At 41.4% G+C, this 20,094-nt stretch overlaps 2 protein-coding genes and 1 pseudogene across 5 annotated transcripts; 2 read left to right on the plus strand and 1 right to left on the minus strand.

Moving 5' to 3' along the window:
* Positions 1 to 1,707: 1,707 nt before the first annotated feature.
* On the plus strand, positions 1,708 to 9,824 carry LOC135617884 (probable protein phosphatase 2C 52). 4 transcript variants are annotated; one of them, XM_065118609.1, is made up of 9 exons: positions 1,708 to 2,553; positions 4,923 to 5,050; positions 5,132 to 5,230; positions 5,340 to 5,498; positions 6,278 to 6,364; positions 6,832 to 6,923; positions 7,267 to 7,341; positions 8,735 to 8,857; positions 9,370 to 9,508. In XM_065118609.1, the coding sequence occupies exons 1-8, from the start codon at positions 2,447 to 2,449 to the stop codon at positions 8,810 to 8,812; spliced, it is 825 nt and encodes a 274-aa protein (XP_064974681.1). In that variant the 5' UTR covers positions 1,708 to 2,446; the 3' UTR covers positions 8,813 to 8,857; positions 9,370 to 9,508. The 4 variants fall into 4 exon arrangements, with proteins under 4 accessions (XP_064974681.1, XP_064974680.1, XP_064974679.1 ...); XM_065118608.1 differs by lacking the exon at positions 8,735 to 8,857 and having other exon boundaries at positions 1,709 to 2,113; positions 2,290 to 2,553; positions 9,370 to 9,824; XM_065118607.1 differs by lacking the exon at positions 8,735 to 8,857 and having other exon boundaries at positions 1,709 to 2,553; positions 9,370 to 9,824.
* Positions 9,825 to 11,726: 1,902 nt separating this feature from the next.
* On the plus strand, positions 11,727 to 14,690 carry LOC135617883 (probable polygalacturonase; annotated as a pseudogene).
* A 17-nt stretch (positions 14,691 to 14,707) lies between these two features.
* On the minus strand, positions 14,708 to 18,290 carry LOC103992740 (pentatricopeptide repeat-containing protein At4g01030, mitochondrial). The gene has a single exon (XM_009412566.3). It carries the CDS (start codon positions 17,997 to 17,999, stop codon positions 15,180 to 15,182), a length of 2,820 nt encoding a protein of 939 aa, XP_009410841.2. The 5' UTR covers positions 18,000 to 18,290; the 3' UTR covers positions 14,708 to 15,179.
* Positions 18,291 to 20,094: the final 1,804 nt, after the last annotated feature.

Consider the following 20,094-nt stretch of genomic DNA (forward strand, 5'->3'; position numbering starts at 1 on the left):
TGGATGTGTGTTATGGACACAGATGCAGAGAGCTAGCTAAATAATCTTTATCAATTGCTGGTATTTGGTTTTCTTGTGCTGAAAACTAGAAAGTGTTGGAACCCCTTTGTTGGCATTAGACATGGAAGAACATAATGTTTTGATAATTAGGTTGACCAGCTTTGACCAAGGGAAGGTCGGATCAATATATTAACTTGGATCATAATTTTTTTGTTGAGATAATTTTAGTTGTTTTCAGCTTTTTAAGATATATTTAATTTAATTGGCAATTTCTTTTTTGGTCTCGTCTGTTGGCTGTGCTAACATAAATTACGAGCCACATTGGTATTGAGTAACTCCACGAGAGAAGAGAGTTCATCAAAGCGTCTATCCATTGCTTGTTTGGGTCGAGGATTGAGATCAGTAGTTACGATAGGATAAACCCACACCACCTGCATGACGATTACTGGCGTATCGCCATCTTCCACTGTCACGAGGTTTAGCTCGTTGTCACTAATTATCATCCCATATATAATCATATGATGTTTAAGTTAAAGAAAAAGATAAAAATCATCCTTCAAGTAAAAGAAAAAGACAAAAATCATCCTTCACTAGTTTGTTTACGTCCCTCCTTTGTCATAGACAAAAGGTCAAAGGGAGATTGGTGGAGGTAGTTAAAGGTTGCCTCGAATATTTTATGACTATCTATTATCGATCATATTTTAAGTGGATCCAAGGAATAATACCCCCTCATTGAGAGACTCGTATTTGTATTAGTATTGGTGGTCGGAACGCTCCACGCTTGTTTTTAAGTGTATATTATGCAAGTGATCACTGACCAACTACTTAGATAGGTCCTCTCTCGGTTTGTAGAGCTGGGTGATTCTTTGTCGACACTTAATAGCCCTTGTAAGATTAGCTCCTACTCCCGAAACCCGACCTCGTCCGATCAATGTATGTCTCTCAACGATACGAGGGATAGGTCAGTAAATGGATCACCATCAATAGTGTTGGGGGGAGGTGATCTCGGACGGACATGTTGGATAAACTCGTGTCTAAAAAACTATCCCTCGTGGTTAAGAGGTCAAAGGGAAGGCTCTTAAAGGTGGTTAGAGGCTACATCCCCATAAAATATTCTACATTCTATCCCTTTATTATTATGTATAAAAACTCATCTTCAACATAATGAAGATGAGGGTTACGTATCTATACTCATATAACTCGATTTATTAGCTTTGGGTATTAGAAGAATCAAGTCGGGAAACCTCTTCTAATTTCGGTCATGAAGTAAATGACATAACGAGAGCTCGACGTTTCCATCTCGGATGCACCTTGACTAACCCTATGCATATCGGTTCTGACTACATCGTGTTGACTTGGACGCCAATAACTATTTCCCTCAACAAATAAGTTATTATTTTTTAATTTTACTTTGAATTATTTAAAACAAAATACCTAAGACAATATGAAACTTTCATAAATCATTTATCTTTTGTTTAATTATAACTCTAATTCATCTAATCGAGTCACAGATGCAAGTATTAACTAAAGTGTTATTGACATCCGTATTCGTCACATCAGATGCTACCAGCGAGCATAAATCTACGTTACGATCTGTACACAACGGTGCATCGGTGGTTTCGGGCATGCACCGGTACGAAGGCCGATATAACGCTACTGCCACCACCGCGCCACGTTCTCCTCATCTCTCTCTCTCTCTCTCTCTCTCTCTCTCTCCCGCTCCAATTATTTTGAGCTAAAAAAAACCAAAAGAGCACCCCCAGCAACCACCACTTCCCATCGCCCGATCCCCCTTTCTCTCTAGGGTTTTCTCCGATCGCCGCCGCCCTCTCCGGAACCCAAGTCGAATTCTAGATCTTGAATCTGATCGCTCTCTCTTGCGCCAGCCTGGGACGATTTGCAGGGCTCACGGCCTCCTTTCTGCGTCCGCTGATCTCAGATCGACGTGGTTTTGGATCAGAAGGTTCCGTTTGTGGATTTGAGGATCGTTTTCTTGAAATTTCTCGTATCCATGCGTTTTTTCCCTGGAGCCATTAGCCAAACCGAGCCTAAAATTGGGATGATCGGAGCCCTGGTGCGATTTTTGGAGGAAAGAAATTGCATCAGAAACCACGTAGGGAGTCTTACTATTTTCGTCTTCTGTTTCAAATAGACTACGTCTTGAGTGGAAAAAGAATTGTTCTGTGTGCCGGACTGCGACACTGCAATCTTCATTTTGTAGCCCGCTTTTAATTCTTTCCCTCTTCGTTTTGTTGCATGAGATGTTATGGTATTGTGGACACTCATCAGGCAAGTTAGATGGTTTGTAATGCTCGCGTAGACATTTTTTGTCGATCGGACAAAGAAAACAAGGGTTCCACCACCAAGGAAGACGGGGTAGAGCTCAAGGTACGAAGCTTGGTTTGAGCTGCCTAAGAAGCAGGGTTGATCTAGAGCAGTTGTAAAGATGATGGTGGATTCTGGTCTAGCTGTGGAGCCTGGAGCTGCCACTGATTTAACACCCAAAAAGGAACGTGTCGGCAATGGTGATTATGCTAGTGGAAGATGGAAAAGGTAAATATTATAATGATAGTAAAGTAGGTAAATATTATAATGATAGTAAAGTAGGTAAATATTATAATGATAGCAAAGTACTGCTTGTAATCCAACTCTAGAACTGGGTGAATATTCTCTATTTATTGTGTCATTTAATTAATAGTAAACGCTGTGTTGGTTAGTATTTCATGCAATATGCTTATTTGCTAGTTATCCTCTGTCTATATCTTTTGGGAATATCACATGCCAACTTCCTGCAAAGCGGGTGAGACTAAACTGCAAAATGCGTGTTGCCTAAAACATATGCTTTACTATGTTTACTATTACTTTATCTGTAGTAACGTGTGGTATGAGGAGTTAGAACATGCTGGCACATGCTTTTATTGTAGGGCTTATCTACTTGTGCAAGATGCAAGTTGGTTTTTGGTAAGATGAGGATAATTGAAGTAGGTTGGAATATTGTCAATTTTTTTCCTTATAGATACTGTGGAAGAGATGCGGCTAGATTATCTGGTTTCTTGCATATAAGTTTGTATGTAGCTCTTGCCGTGTTCATTTTATCGTCTAACTCTATGAAATGTGGAAATGGTTTTTATGTTTAAATTATATGGTGGCAATTACAAGGACGGTATTAGTTTGGGCATAGTTAAAACAAGTTCAATCAAGTCCAATGTCAGAAATCATGTTCAATCAAGTCCAATCGGATAGTTTTTTATGTATGGGAAGATTCTGCTGGTCAAATCCATACTCTGCCACTTTTAAAATGCCCCAAAAATGATCAAAAACCTCCCTTTTTCTGTTGGTAATTGTCATTAGCTGGTGCCATTTTTATCTTTTAGAGTGTTAACAACAAAAAGGGAGAAGAATTAAAGAAAATGGGCTATAGACTTTGGAATCTAGGAAACCTCTTAATTTTTGAAGTTCTTTAGTATTTTTATTTCTGTATTCTATTTTATAAAATATTTTATTAAATATATGGTCTGACTTAATTGACCCAGTGGTCCAACTAGTGATCCGAGACTTTTCAGGTCGTTGCCTAATTGTGTTCTGATAATTATGATTCTTGGGCAATTGTCTTGGATGGATGGATGCATATCTAGGGTGTTTTTCTGGTATCATGCTCTTTTAAGAAGTTCCTTACGGAATATGCTGAGACTTTTTTAGTTAAAGGAAAAATAGTTGAAAGAAGTTCTTTTTCATTTGTGTTATGTTTAGCTGACTGATTAATTAATTGATCATGTGCTCAATGGCATGATGTCGGGATTTAAGTTTGCTGCTGTGGGTTTGAAGAAGCCAAAATACATAGCTTGTGAGTTTATCGTTGTTATTAAATCAATAACCTTCTCGTTTCTGTAGCATCATTGTGATTATGAAGCATTATCAGTTTTCAATAAGTGTTTCTTAGACCTTCCAGAGAACATTGTTTTTTTTTTCTTTGCTTCAGCAGCATTTTATAATTAGCATTAGCATGTCCATACCATCTTGGTTTATTTTTGGCAATTTTATCTACTTTTAGCAGTTTTATTGAAACACTTTGTGTTTGACGACTCTGCAGATTTTAGCCACTACTCCATCTTTTATTTTTTCAGAAGCATAGGCTTTTGGTTATAGTATAAAGATATGGGTTGTCATTCGGAAGGCTTTTTAATGTGGTATTTTGACCAATGAATGTGATTTAACTCAATTTGGTGTCAAAATGATGCCTCCTGATCAACAGATGGACAAATGGATTGAAATATTTCCTGAGGTACCATCTTTTCTAATTCTGGATCTCCAGAAGTCCAAGTGTTTTTACTGAGTTTTTTTATGTTTGTTTAAATGGATTTACCTAAGATCATTAAAGATACTAAAAAGCCTTTTTTAATTAAAATAAGTTACAATCTCATGCTAATCTTTTATGATTCCATTCTTTGGTGATGATATTACATAACTTCATTTGGTAGTGACCTTGATTTGGTAGTGATGATACTCTCAGTAGAGCTCAATGTGGGGTTGGTAGTGATGATACTCTCAGTAGAGCTCAATGTGGGGAACAGACAGTGTGTCCAATATTAAATAGATGAGAACTATGACTTGTGGTAGGTACTCTTTTATTCACTGGTCATGATTGGTTGCAATTTAATGTTCTACCCAACTATCATCAGTCTTTTGGACTTAGAATTGGGCTTTCAGTGAAACTAAGGAAAAAAGGATGGCCCAGTGCATAAGTCTTCTGCCAAAATGAGTCTAGGAAGCATCAGTATATGCAATCTAACCCCTGCAACCATAAGTCTGTATCCAATCTAGCTGACCTGGAAATTTGTCAGAAAAACAGTCTTCATTATATGTTGTTTGTTAATTGGTTCATCTGAAGTCTTTATCTTATAGGCTGTTCAACTTGTTTGCAGTGAGGATGGAAGTTTAACTTGTGGATACTCCAGCTTCAGGGGAAAAAGAGTGAGCATGGAGGACTGCTATGATCTAAAATCAGCTAAGATTGATGGACAGACAATTTATCTTTTTGGAATATTTGATGGTTTGGTATTCTTTCTAGTATTATCCTTTTCTGGTTGTTTGAGTATCACGTCTCTACCTCAAAGACAATTTGTTGTTGCAGGGCATGGTGGTTCACGTGCTGCTGAGTATTTGAAGGAGCACTTGTTTGACAACCTTACAAGGCATCCAAAGTTCATGACACACACAAAACTTGCAATAAGTACAGACAAACTTGTGAAATTATTTGTTGATTTTATAGCCTTTTTAGGGCAGATTTTTTTTTCTCTTGTAAACCTGTTTCCAATTTGACCTGTCATGTTGACTTTCAGGTGAAACATATCGTAGAACTGATTCAGACTTTCTAGCTGCTGAAAGCAATACTTCCAGAGATGATGGTTCTACAGCATCTACAGCTGTTCTGATAGGCAAGCGCTTATATGTAGCTAATGTTGGAGATTCACGTGCTGTGATATCAAAGACAGGAAAAGGTGATTTTTTCTCTTGATCTCTCGACTAATTTTTTGACTAATGTTCATACCGATGTTTTCTGTTTTTTAATTTACTCGTCTCTTTTAAAGATATTCATGTCTTTGAAACATTTTTGTTAAGAACTGCTATGCCTCTTTGTTCGAGGAATTGACTGTCATGCTTCTTACAAGTTACTTGTGTGAGAGCAATACATCATCTAAATTGGACACAAATATATCTCATATGTAAAAGACAAGAGAGAAAAGGTATTAACTGCTGTATCAGTGCCTTGGCATACCCTACTTTTTTTTATATTAGTTGCATTGGTGCCTACCTATAGTGTTCCATGTCCATATCAGGGCTTTGTATATTAGAGACATGATCTTCTGATTTTGAGCTAAAAATATATGATGTTGTGAATTATTTTTAAAGAAAAAAAATCCTACTTGCATAAATTAAACTAAAAAAGGATGTGGCTATTCAAATCTAAGTGAGATATATGAATTTGAAAATCCTGTGTTAGTAAATGTGAAAAATGTTTTATAGATGGTATATTTAGTTAACAAATTTTGTATCCAACTGGCGGCTTTGAGGTTTTGCAGCATATTAAAATTTATGTGCTTGTAGAATGAGACCAATGAAATTGCCAGCTGTACTATTTCTGGCTCCTCTATTCTTTTGTAGTTCAATTTCCTCTTTCCTATGTGCCTCCTGACTTTTACCATGTCATATGTCTAGACCTTTTAAGCAGTTAATAAGTTATACCTGAAGTATCAAACTCCAATACTCTTGGTTGTAGCAATCCCTCTCTCTGATGATCAGAAGCCAAACAGAAGTGATGAACGCAAGAGAATTGAGGATGCTGGAGGAGTTGTCATGTGGGCTGGTAAGTCTCGTGATATTTCAAAGACGTATTTCCTCTCATGTTGCTATGGAAGATCAATTATATAACAATTTTTCCATTGCAAGCTTATGTATGGATCATAATTGCTCAACATATGGTTTAGATATTAGCACAGAGGGTGCCCACCTTCTTTCTCTTTTGATGCAACATTTCTCGTGTTTCCACTTTGTTCTGAATACTAGTTGATGGATGAGAAATTTGCTCCATTTTCTGGAAGTGAGGATGGCCAACAGAAAAGTCCACTGACATTAAGTTGGAGAAGTGTAGTGCATTTGGATAGTCAGTTAACAGAGTATCAGTTTCTATGATGAAACCGTTAGGCACTTGATTCATGATTGGTGATCATATAGTTAGGTCTTTCCACTGAGTTAATTGCATTTTGTGTGTTACAGGGAAAACATGTGGCTTTATTGAACTGTTTTCCATTTGTGCTCATATTTGTTCTGTAGGTACTTGGAGAGTTGGAGGTATATTGGCAATGTCACGAGCGTTTGGCAACCGCCTTCTGAAACAATTTGTTGTAGCAGAGCCTGAGATTCAGGTATTGAACTGCATTACAGAAACTCAACTCAAACTTTTTTTGTCTCATGGCCCCCTGATCTCATTTTTAACTTCAAATGACCTTTGGATGATTCTTTTATTGCCTCGTCTATTTTCTAACAAAATTGGTGCATAATTTTTAATTGAATAGAAGCAATACACCTATGAAATCTTCTGCGAGACAGCTTCCTATATTCATATATTTATGACCAAATTTTCTCTGGTGCTTGCACTATATGATTGTAGTTGCATATCATAGTGAACTATCAAGAACTATACATTTGTAGTGGCATTATATCAAACTATGTAAGAATTTTTTTTTTCTGGGTTAATTATTTTGTCAGGAACAAGTGGTAGATGAAGAATTGGAATTTCTGGTTTTGGCCAGTGATGGGCTGTGGGATGTGGTAACAAACGAGGTTAGATTTTTTTTTTTTCTTGAACTGTCATCCTTAATCAATCCATTTTATCTCATTTTAGTACACATTATTTGAGCCACTCAGATATTATTTTAAGAAAATTTGCTCAAGCATATGTTGCTAGTTCATGCATTCACTCCCTCTTAATTTTAAAGGAATTTTGTTCGAGTCCTGAAGTCAAGCTAGTTTACCTACATGGAATTTCATATTTGCAAAAAATAAGGAACCCAAATTGTTCTTATTATGTATGTTCTTTCTTAACATATACGAACAATGATACACCAAAATCTTCATATGATGCTTTTCCAATTGTTGCAAAGATGTTGGCAATTGGAGATGATCAACAGTCGATTCTTATTATGTTTGATGAAGGGTGGAAATTATGTTTGATGAACCATTTTAATCACATCAATTGGAGGACCTTTTGGAAATTTGATGAACAGGACAGCAATGTTACAGTGAAGCAGACGGTAGTTTAATTGGTTAGTCTTGAGTGTCTCTGATGCTTTAGTTGACATCAATTTAAATATGCAGGCTTAAATGGAAATAGATACAATCTGTAGGCATTTTAAAATTTGCTATATGTGAACAGAATGAAAGTTTGTATATGAATCAAAGTCGATACATAAATCATTTCGGGAAGTTGGTGCCTTAGATGATATAAGCATGGAGTTGCTATTGAATGTAGAAACCTAGAATATGAATTTAGTGATTTATTGTGGTCTTGTTGATCTGATGGTTTCACTCAACTAGATTTTAAGAAAATCTGAATATGCTCTCATAAAACTGGGGTGTTGGTTTGAACTTCAAATTATCACAGGCAGCAACACTTGAGTAAGGCAGGGAACAGGAAAATAACAAGTATAATCGAGAGAATAGAGAACGGGTAAAGATGTGTAGACACAGGGGAATAACAGATTCAGACATTCTATTATTTATCTAAAATTAGATGACATCCAAGCAGTTCCCATAGGGCATATGTTTATAAGTATACCGCCGTCCAGAGGTTCCTTAGTTTGACTCTTATCTGGAATGATTGAATGTCATCCCTTAGTGCAATGAATATCAACTGAGATAAGGCCTGCTTAAATAGTAATTGCATGGTTCAGAACAATGTGGACATTTGTCCTGCCACCTGCATGCCGATGTGGATGAACATCTGTCTAGGACTACTCAGCTAGTGAGGTTAGCCTAGGCTGACCATGACTGGGTAAGGTTTGGTACCCTGGCCTTGGCTGCTGCTGGGCTAGGCTGGACAAATGCCTGCATTGGCCCCTGTCAAAGTCCATCCCGCTTGGGGTTTGTGGCTGTCCTTTTTAGTGACCTCACATTTGACATCCACCACCTCTTTCACTTAAGTTGCTCTCATCATCATCTTATCTACCTGCTGTAGGAGATTTATACTATTCTCGGAAGGGCCTCAGTTGCTGATAGGTGCTGTAAAGTTTCGGTTCTTGACATCATGAAGTAGTTGCACTCCAGTTGGCAGTTCTCTGACATCAGACTCCTCCAGAAGGTCAATGAAAACTACTTCTCAATCCCTGGTTCATTATGTTGGTTCCTTCTCCATTCCTTGAAACACCCTTAGCTGACTTGAGTAGTGATGCTTTTACTGAGGTGAATCTGAAGTCTTTTGGACTTTACCTCTCTCTGTATCTTGGCTTTTGGTCAGTCTCTTTAGCAGCTTCACATGCCTTTTGTGTTGACTTCAACACGGTAAAGCCTAGGTCTAGGTAGTGACAAAGCGTTGGATAGATATTCTTAACCCACCAAGCAGTATTACTAACAACACCTAGCTCCAGAGAGAAATGGTTTGGCTCATCCTACCTTGTCTTTCTGCATTTATATGAAATCAAACCATGGGTTTAAGTGCTTGAAGTACTTGTTGCCATGACCTGGCCTTTCTTATTTGACTGGTACAACTCTGGTTGCTTGGTCCATTTGCATTTATGCAGATAATTGTGTATTATTTCCATTGCTATTGACAGTAACTGTGTATTGTTTATCATTGTTTTCCATGTCAATCAGGATGCTGTTTCGCTTGTGAGAGTGGAAGATGAACCTGAGGCTGCAGCTCGCAAGTTAACAGAGACTGCCTTCTCTTGTGGCAGTGCAGACAACATCACATGCATCGTAGTCAGATTCCATCAGGAAAATCTTGACAGGGAATCTCCAACTCCAGCAGGAACACTAGATTGAAGTATCACGGAGACGGCACAGATGCAGTTTTCCATCTTTTCTTTTTGATATCCACTACGTACCTGCCAGTCAAGATGTTTGCCGAAATCTCCCCGGTCAGCAACCAACAGGTGGGCATGTTATCGAGCCTATCAGATGATCATTCCAGGCCTAGTTTCATTTGTTAATTTATTCTTCAAAGCCATAGGAACATTCTGATCATGACATCTGCAATTGTTTTTGGTGTTGCCAAACGGGTCTAAACAGCAACTTTATCAGCAGAATTCTGTGGCGTGGGATGATAATAGGTTGTTGTTGGTGCAAGCATCACATACACAAAGCAAAACGTTCTAACTTTCCAAAATGAAAAAGATTAAAAAAAAAAAGATGTGATAATTGCAGTGTAAATGGTGAAATGGTTGTCAGGAGCCAATGATAACACTGTGACATCAATTGCCAGACTCTTTTCATCACGCTGCTGCTCCAGGTGATCTAAATTCGTGTCCTAGTCTGTTTCATGTTCTTGAGTCTCTTTTCCCCAACTTTCCCAACCTGTACAGATAGATCATGGAAGAAAGACGTCGTTGGTTGAAGACCAAGAATAATGTGTCCCACACAATCAAATTTAATCCCCAGGCCATATGTCACTGGTAATCATGCTCTTCTTGTTTTCCTTTTAATCGAAGACTACCCGTTTCGGAGCCGGATTCTGGGTTCCAGAACGAGTCTATCTCGTATAAGAATATTAGAGAGAACAAGAACAAAGCCTAGTTTCGATCTTATGATCGCTGAAACAGGTATCCGCAACTTCCACTTCCACTTGAAGTCTTCTTGGGATCCGCCGACTGATCGATCTTGCTCATTTCTTCTTTGTCTAGTGAGATCTTATTCCCGAAAGAAGACTCGTTGTTTGGCTTTTCTAGTGAGATCCCATTTCTAAAAACCACCGGCGGTGCCTCTTTGTACTCTTCTTTTTGTTTGAGTTTTAGATATGGTGTGGCGGCCGCCGGTGGCGCCGCTGCTGTTGGCTATCCTCCTCGCGGTACAAAAAGGTGCCGATGTAGAGGCGGGGGGAGGTGGTGTCGATGGCCGACTTCGGAGGAGTTGGCGACGGGCGGACGCTTAACACGGCGGCTTTCGAGAGCGCCGTCTCCCGATTCGAACAACGGAACGCTTCTCTGCATCCCTGCGGGGGTCTGGCTCGCTGGAGCCTTCAACCTCGCCAGTCACATGACGCTCTTCCTTGCTGCGGGCGCCGTCATCAAGGCCACCCGGGTTACGGTCCTATTCCCTTTTGCTTCGGAGTTTTTTTGTTCTTAGTTTGGAGGAGAAAGAACCCAAGAGCCTCTCGACCTACTTCTCGTTGCAATGTCTTGTATCAGTAGGAGAGCGTAAAGCTGGTGAGTGATGGAAATACCAGGATAAACTGTTTCCCTTGATTAGTGAAAACTGCGGCAGTATGCGTTGGATCGACTGTTTATGGCAATGCTCGGGTGGAAACTTCATCCCCTCCTCTGATCTTAGTTATCGGTTGGTGTAGGATGCATCGAGTTGGCCCTTGATCGATCCTTCACCATCATATGGGAGAGGACGTGAGCTTCCGGGTGGGAGATACATGAGTTGATTCATGGAAATGGGCTTCAAGATGTGATTATTGCAGGTTTTGCTCTTAGATTTTGGTTTTGGTCTTTGCTACCTGTTGTTGCTATTTTATTTGCAGAAAAGGGTGGGCATCCCTCTGTGCATTCCATAGAAACAGAAGTAGATGGGAGCTAAGAGTACAACTAAATTTTAGATTAATTATTCATCTAGAAGCATAAGACAAAGATGACTGGATAGCTTCTGCATCATTGATCTTAAGCTGGAGACTTATATATGTTTTCTTAAGCTTCAACTTCTTTTTGCATTTAGTTTTTTCAAAATGACTTACCAAAATGGTAGTAAGTCTTTTGTTAATGTGATCCCATTATAAAGAACTATGTTATTATACATGACCACATTTGAGCTCAAATAGATCTTCTTCATGATCAACAAAGAAAGAAAGGATTATCATTGCAGCCCATATGGCTGACTGATGTTAGAAAAAGGAGATTCGACTCTTATATGGTGCAAAAGATGTTCTGAGTTGGATGGAAGTTATTGTGTGGATCAACAATCCCAGCTGTTGTACAGGTAAACATCTCCAAGTTAGAAAGGATCATTGACTTAAAGACTAGCAGGAACTGATGTTTCCTTTTCTTTTTTTTTTCTCTTTAGTTTTTCTTTAATGATTTTTCTATGTTTTAGTATACACAATTTTATTTAAAGAAAGTCCTAGATCGTACTCTTTTCTCAATATTCACTTGCTAACTAGACTTACTATGCATTTGCATGATTGATTTCTCAATGACGGTTATTTCTTCTAGTGAGAATTGAACAATCGATGGCCAAGGTGATGTGTGGCAGTGATTTAAAAAGGCACTCGAGCGCTCGCCTAGGCACTCGGGCGAGGCGAGGCCCGAGCGCCTCGCTAAACTTCCAGGCGACGCGCTTCAAAGAGGCGTCGCCTGGGCGCTCGCCCGAGCCCAGGTGCTGGGCCCTTCGAGCGAGCGCCTGGGTTAAACCAGGCGATCGAACCAGGATTTTAGGTCTAGTTCGGTCTCCGGTGGTTAGTTGGTTCAATTGAACAAACTAAAACCGATATCAGCTGTCGCTGCCCAACCTTAACCCTGCTCGTTGCCGCTGCCGCTCCCGCGCCCGTTGCTCGCCGCTATCGTTGCTCACAACCGCTACCGCTGTCGCTGCTCACCGCTCCTGCTCCCGCTGCCGCTGCCTCCTTACACTTTCGCTGCCGCTGCCTCCTTACATTCCTGGTCCCGCTATCGCTGCCTCCTTACACTCCCGCTCTGACTCTCGCTACTGCTGTCGCTTCCTCTTTTCTCAGTCAGCAGTCAGCACCCCCTTACACTCTTCCTTCTTCTCCTTCTGTATACTGTTAATATTGTTAGGTTTATTTGAAATTATTAATTTTCAATACCGTTAATAGATTAATAATAGCATATTTTTATTTAAAATTTTAAATAATTATATTTATTAATTATATTATATATTTTTATATTTTAGCACCTCGCTTCGCTCGGGTGAGCGCTTAGTGCCTCGGGCGTTTTTGGACCTTAACGCCTTTTGGCGCCTAGCGCTTTTTAAATCAATGATGTGTGGTGGAATATATGGAGACAGACAACCCTACGTTTTACAAGACCAAACCTTTTGGAGATCATGCATTCTATAGATATCATCATCTCTAATATTGTCTTCGAGATTTCACCCTTCTGGAATATTCACCCTGTTTAGTGCAGGTAAAAAGAAAGAAAAAGGAAAAAAAGGAAATTGTTGCCACTTTCTTTAATAATACAAATGTCAACACTGCATATGGGTATTCTTTTTGTAATCTTGAGCATCTTTCTCCTGGGTGAAATTGTCGTAAAGAAGACTTCGCATACATCACTGCCGATACATAAAACCTTTGAAACTTCTGCTTTATGTGAAAACTCTAATTGACCATTTGTTTGGTTAATATCATTATCCTTCCATCACAGGAGGTTCATGACATTATTAGAAATGTCATATTAACTTCTATTCTCCTTGGTTGCAATTTTAAATTTGTAGCTTGGAAATTCCAAGGTAGCTTTCTGCGAAGACCTGGAAAATAGTAGACAGGTGAAAGTTAAAATTTAGGTTACCAGTGAGATGGTTGATGGCCAATTGATTGCCATAGAGCTAGGATGTTGCATATATTCTCCTTGCTTATAGAATATATTTTCCCTATAATTTCTATTTAAAACTTCGAAGAGATCGTATAACATTATGTATTCTTATCATTGCAGCAATGTGGTAGTGAGAAATGTGACTATCTTGGCTCCACATGATTCTCCTAATACTGATGGAGTCGATCCAGGTATGTTATTTGAGCTCATCCTCTTTATGTTACTGAGCGAAAACTACTGTTATATTATTAAGATGGTTGTATCTGTAGCACTCAGTGACATTATGTTGATATCCATCACCGGGGCACATGTTCTCATAATAAGCATGACAGCAATTCTTTTGGCTACACTAACATGTCCAGTTCTTAAACTACTGAATTATCGACTTTGTGCATCTTGCAGATTCAAGCTCTAATGTGTGTATCGAGGACTGCTACATTTCAACAGGGGATGATTTAGTGGCTATGAAGAGTGGTTGGGATGAGTATGCCATTGCTTATGCTCATCCTAGCTCTGGGATAACCATTCAGTGATTAACAAGGTCCAGTCCCTTTGCTGGTCTTGCTGTAGGTAGTTAAACTTCTGGTGGAGTAGAGATTGTCTTAGCTGAAAACTTAAATGTATTCAGGACCGCCATTGGGATCCATATAAAGACCAATGCTGGCAGGGGAGGGTTCATCAGAAACATAACGGTGTCAGACGTGAATCTAAGCAACATTCACAAGGGGTTGAGGATCGCAGGAAATGTGGGAGGTCACCCGGATGACAAATATGGCCTTAATGCTCTTCTTGTTGTTGATGGATTAACGATCAAGAATGTGCGAGGTGTGGGTATCCAGCAGCCTGAAACAATACAGGGGATCAAGAAATCTCCCTTCACTCGAATTTGCCTCATGAATGTGAAGCTCTATGTCAATGGGTTCATCAGAAATATAACGGTGTCAGACGTGAATCTAAGCAACGTTCACAAGGGGTTGAGGATCGCAGGAAATGTGGGAGGTCACCCAGATGACAAATATGGCCTTAATGCTCTTCTTGTTGTTGATGGATTAACAATCAAGAATGTTAGAGGTGTGGGTATGCAGCAGCCTGAAACAATACAGGGGATCAAGAAATCTCCCTTCACTCGAATTTGCCTCACGAATGTGAAGCTCTATGTCAATGGGCCACGCAAAGTGCCATGGATGTGCCCTGACGTGAGTGGCGGTGCCCTTAAGGTGCAGCCATCACCTTGCACAGAGTTGACCAGCGCAAATGACACGAGCTTTTCTACTAATGCTTTCTGGTGTCCATTTCTGTGGAAAATACCCTTAATCTGCAACAAAGGGGGTGTTTTTACATTTTGGTGAATGTTTATAAGAGATTTGAGATCTGATGATACTTGTATATCCAGTTGTTTTGAAGCATAAAAGGATTGGAACACTAAAAGCCAGAGAAACTTCTAATGTGTCAAGTGAATGATTTGAGTGATTTATCAAAAAGTAAGACAGCAGGTTGTCTCCCTGATACATACATTTCATATCTCCTGCTGTGAAATGTTGTTCACATTTAGTGTTTCTTACTCCAATTTCTTACAAAGTGTGTTTTTTTTTTTTGGCCAAACTCTTCCAGTTTCAAGCACAGCAACTATCTTCACCAATATGACAGGTCAGTGTATTCTCAGCTCGTTGCAATTACTTATCGATTGATGGAGATGAAATCTTGGACATATTCATGATGCAGCTTCTGATGGTTGCAGGCATTGCAGACTCTTTCTTCTCTGCAGCAGTCGTTGATGAACAATGTGTTTGAACACGATCATCCGTATTGGTAAGCGATTGCCATCATCAGGAACATGATCATCTTCTATCTTCTATCTGCAGGTTTCAGTGTTCTCCCATCTCCCATGAGTTGTCTCAAGATCATCTTGTTTCCACTTCACCAGAAGTCGTTGCAAGAGCACTTTCCATCCCTGAAATGGTGAAACCGAGCCCCAGCCCTGAGAAGAATCTCGCGACCAGTCATCTGCGACATGTACTTTGCCACCGTATGACAGTCACTACACACTCTTGTATTCTTTATCACCCTAATTGCTGTGCCCTCACCAGTGCAGATCAGCCCATATGCCATTGCCAGCTTCTCCGTGTGGCTCAGCAGCAACTTCTCCTTCTCTTCCTCTCCAATGTGGTGGGCGATGCAGCTGGTATCAGGCACATATCCTCGTCTCCTCATCGCCGACACCAGTCGATACAGCTCGAAGTATATCTCCCCGGTATCAGGGTGAGGTGGTCCTCCTTCCACGCCGAAGACATGCACGGTCTGGTTGATCTGTATCCAGCTCCATCCACCCCTGCTCTCCACTCCTGCTGCATTCTTCGCATCCCTCACGTCCTCAGCATCTTCCCAGCGGTTCTCGCAGGCGTATATGCTCATCATCAACACATAGTTTGCCGGATTTGATGGCTCCAACTGGAAGAGTTGCTTGGCAGCCATTTCTGCGAGCTCCACGTTTCTGTGAGTTCTGCATGCTGCGAGCAGGGAGCCCCAGATGCCAGCATCTGCCTCCAATGGCATTCTCTGGATGAAGTCCCATGCCTCGTCGAGGTATCCGCATCGAGCAAGGAGATCGACCATGCAAGTGTAGTGCTCCAGAGTTGGGGTGACACCGAACCCTTTCATGCCATCAAAAAGCTTCCATCCTTGGGTCACCAAACCTGAATGCCTGCACCCTGAGAGAACTGCAGTGAAGGTGATACCATCTGGCTTGATTCCTTCTCCACACATCCGATCGAAGAGTGAAATCGCTTCTTCACCTCGACCGTGAGCTGCGAATCCCATGATCATGGCATTCCATGAGGCCAGGTTTCTGTGCCTGAGCTTCTCAAAGACCCTGTTGGCCTCGGCTAAACTGCCGGACTTGGCATACATGTCGATGAGCGCGGTGGCCACGAAGATATCGTCGTCGAGGTCTCTCCTCGCCGCGAAGCAGTGCAGTTCTCTGCCCTTCCCTAGCAGGGCCATCGCTGCACAAGCTCGGAGCAGGCAAGCGACAGAGACCGAGTTGGGCTGAACTCCCTCGCTCAGCATCTCCCTGAAGAAGTAGATGGCGTCTTCGTATCGTTCATTGCGGCAGCAACCGGAGATGACTGCAGTCCATGAGACCACATTTGGAACCACACCGTTTGCCTTCAGCTGACGAATTAGTACTACCGCCTGCTTGCTTCGCCCATGAATGGAGTATCCCGAGATCAAGCCATTCCATGTTGCCAAATCGGGCTGCTCTCCTTCCTCCTCCATCTGCTCCATCAGTTGCAGAGCTTCCTCGAACAACCCTTCATGTGCGTACCCTGAAATCATCGAGTTCCATGTAAGTACGTTTCTGTGCTTCATTCTATGGAAGACACTTCGAGCATTAGATAGATTTCGACATCTGACGTACATGTCTGTCAGCGCAGTTCCTACGAACACCTTCCGATCGAGCCCGTGCCTGATAGCGTATCCATGGATTGTCTTGCCCAACTCAACCAAACCAGAATGGGTAACGGGACGAAGAACACTTGTGATGGAGCTGGAATTCGGCTGGAATCCATCTTCCTGCATCTTTCGGAGAAGCTCGAAAGTCCGGTGAGGCGATCCGTGGTGAGAGTGACCGGAGATCAAGCAATTCCAAGTAACCACGTCGGGCTCCGCTCCGAAAGCCACCATGTCGCGGAACAGCTCCAAGGCGTCCTCGAGAAACCCATTGAGAGAACAGCAGGAGATGATGGAATTCCACGACACGAGCGTCCTTCCTCCCATGTACTCGAACACTCTCCTCGCTAGCTTCACCAGCGAGTTCTTGGAGTACATGGAGATCAAGGAGTTGCTCACCAGTGCGCACAGGAAACTCCCTGATCTGATGACATGTCCATGTATCACCTTGCCTTGCTTGACAGCCTCGAGTCTCCCGCAGGCATGCAGAGCTTTGGCCACTGTGACTTCATCAGCTTCCAGGCCAACGAGCTGCATCATTCGGAACAATTCGAGTGCTTCGATCCATTTCCCTCTCTCCACATTGAGCACAATGAAGTTGTTCCACAAAATCGAATCCTCGGTAAACGACGACTCTTCAAACAATCTATCGGCGGATTCTGAGCTGCAACAACGGGCGTAGAAATCCAGCAGAGAGCACCTGATGTAAGTTTCATTCGCCAGGCCTGCTTTGGTAACATGCGCATGAATCTGAGAACCCAACCAGAAATCTACTGACTCCGCACAGTTCCTTAAAGCTCTGCGGAAAATGCCTACGCTGAGCGTGATTCCTATCCTATGCAGCTCCCGGAAAATCTCGAGCAACTCGCGGGTACTTCTTTCTCCGGCGCCGTCGAAAGAATCGATCAGATAGCTCCACGAAAGAGTGTCAGATTGCAAGGCAATAAAGAAAACTGCGGCAGCCGATCGGAAATCTCCGAACTTCGAGTAGACTTGAATGAGGAAGTCCACAGCGGACTTCGAGCTCCGCGGCTCTGCGGCCTTTAGAATCCGGGCATGGACTTGCTTGACTGAGCCCAGAGATATGGAGTAGATGGGATCGTCTAAAGCGAGTGAGGGGGAAGGGAACGTGAGGACAGCAGGGGAAGTCTCGACGGCGGCGGGTGAGGATTGAAGTAGGGCTTGCGGGACGGGAGAGCTCGTTCTTCTCCATCTCTTTCTCAGGCCGGCGGAACGCTTGCAAGGGGAAGAGGGTCTAAAGCTGCGATAGGAGAGGGTTTGCTCCATGAGAGGACACTGAAGTGGACAGTAACGGGTTCAGGAAGAGCAGGGAAGAGGAGGGAGGAGGAGACTGAGCGCAGTGGTAGAGGAAGACCCGACCTTTTCACCATGGCCAGCCATGACTGTGCAGAACAAATGGATAAGGTCGGGGAGTTTGGAGCAGCCAGTTACTGGTAGATGATCCCTCCAGATTGTTCAATAGATTTGGTGCCGTGGTCAACAACGAGGATGTGGAAAAGGGTCTGCTTCCCAATTTGTTTCAGCTACATGAATCGCTTACATCATCATTAATCAAAGTAATATTAGTCAACTTATTTATTGCTTCAAATACAATTATTTTAGGTCTTTATCTGATTTTTAAAAAAAAATATATTAACATAAAAGGAATGAATACAACCCGTGCTAAAAGAATGCAACACTTAGAAAAATAATTAAATATGAGGAGCGCATGACCCGAGATAATATCAATCAACATATCAATCTAAGAAGGAGGATAGTCATCCTTTGGACATGTCTTATTGAGATCAATATAGTCAGCATACATCCTCTAATTTCTATTAAAGTTTTTAACGAGTACAATGTTGGAGAGTCATTCTCTCGAAGGAGTTATTGAATTGCACCTCTCTCTTCGAGAAGTGCTACCTCGATCTTGACAACTTGATCGAGTCGAGCCTTGTCTAGGGGTGCTTCGATCAATGGCTCCACTGACTCAAGATGTGGAACGAACTTAGTGAAGTCTTAGGGGTCTATAGATGGCACCTCGAACCAAGCTTTTTTTTTTTAATATGATTATTATCGTTAACTAGCATTAGTGCGACTCCCTTAAGTTGCTTCTTAACTTTCTAATACCAGTTCTCGTCAGAAACTTTACCACCATATAGTAGGTGGATGCCATCACCCTTTATCTATTAAGTGTAGGTCGACTTATAATTACATTATATGCCGAGAGGTTATCTACCACCATAAATCTACTTAGTATTATTTTGGAGCATAACTCATCTCTGAATGTGATGTGTAAATTCATAATCCTAAGAGGGGAGATAGAGTCGCTCGTGAACCCCGTTAGTGAAGAAGTCATAGGGGCAAGGTTGTTAGTCAAAAGCTCGAGTTTTTGGAAAGCATCAAAGTAGAAGATATCAACAAAGCTACCTATGTCAATTATGACCCTCTACACCCAAGTATTAATCATCTTTATAGAAACTATCAAAGCATTGAGTCAAAGTTATCTCCAAGTCACCCTTATCTCCAAGTCACCCTCTGAGTCAAAGTTATCTCCAAGTCACCCTTTATCCTTGAAAGTTATCTCCAAGTCACCCTCTATCCTTGGGAGCTTTCAATTATAACTCGGGCATAAGTTTTACAACTCGTGGAGTTGTCTCCCCCTAAGGCAAGTCTACCAGTGATGACGTTAATATATCTCTCTACTGGCCCCTGAGGTCGAGATGAGGGTTCTCGATATTTTTGGATGAACTGCTCAAGGGTCCTCGACGTATGAGTTTTTCAATCTACTCTTTCAAGTCACTGACAATCCTCTATGTCATAGTTGTAATCCTAGTATAACTAATAATATTTGGACCCATCTCTTTTCATTGAGTCTTCATCGGATGAGGATCTTTTAAAAGTCCCTTCTCCTTTAATATGTAGAAAAACTTCAGTTCTAAATATATTCAAGGGGGACAGCTTGGACGTTGGGTGAAGTAACTTTGATTATTCGTTCCTCTTTCACTACAATGACCTCGAGGTCAGGATGGATTGTGGTCACTCTTGCTTCGGCCTCTTGCATTATTCCTCATGCTTATCGAAGGCCATTATCTCGGTGGCAATATATTAATTGGCCTTTCGAAGTACCTCTGGTACTATCGTCGATGGTCTATTTACCAACAACTAGAAGAGATAAGAGAGCTTGAGCCTCATCGTGAATGTATGTATTATGAGCAATGGATGGGCATCTTTCATGTCTCGGATTTTATTAGTGAACCGAGTGATAAAGTCTGTAAGAGTTTCTTCCTCCTCTTGCTTGAGTCTAAGAAGCATTGCCCCTAATGGCCTCGAGTGCACATTCTCAAGGAAGTGAAGTTTGAACTCCCTTATAAGTTAGGAA

Source organism: Musa acuminata, chromosome BXJ2-7 (assembly GCF_036884655.1).
Source record: "Musa acuminata AAA Group cultivar baxijiao chromosome BXJ2-7, Cavendish_Baxijiao_AAA, whole genome shotgun sequence".
Lineage (NCBI taxonomy): Eukaryota > Viridiplantae > Streptophyta > Magnoliopsida > Zingiberales > Musaceae > Musa > Musa acuminata.

What these genes read in the sequence shown, in the direction of transcription:
- LOC103992740 (XM_009412566.3), bottom strand. Translation starts at nt 17,999, where the DNA reads ATGGAGCAAACCCTCTCCTATCGCAGCTTTAGACCCTCTTCCCCTTGC.
- LOC135617884 (XM_065118607.1), top strand. Translation starts at nt 2,447, where the DNA reads ATGATGGTGGATTCTGGTCTAGCTGTGGAGCCTGGAGCTGCCACTGAT. An exon ending in GCTAGTGGAAGATGGAAAAG is followed by an intron (nt 2,554 to 4,922) that starts GTAAATATTATA and finishes ACTTGTTTGCAG; the next exon opens with TGAGGATGGAAGTTTAACTT. An exon ending in TAGCAGAGCCTGAGATTCAG is followed by an intron (nt 6,924 to 7,266) that starts GTATTGAACTGC and finishes TTATTTTGTCAG; the next exon opens with GAACAAGTGGTAGATGAAGA.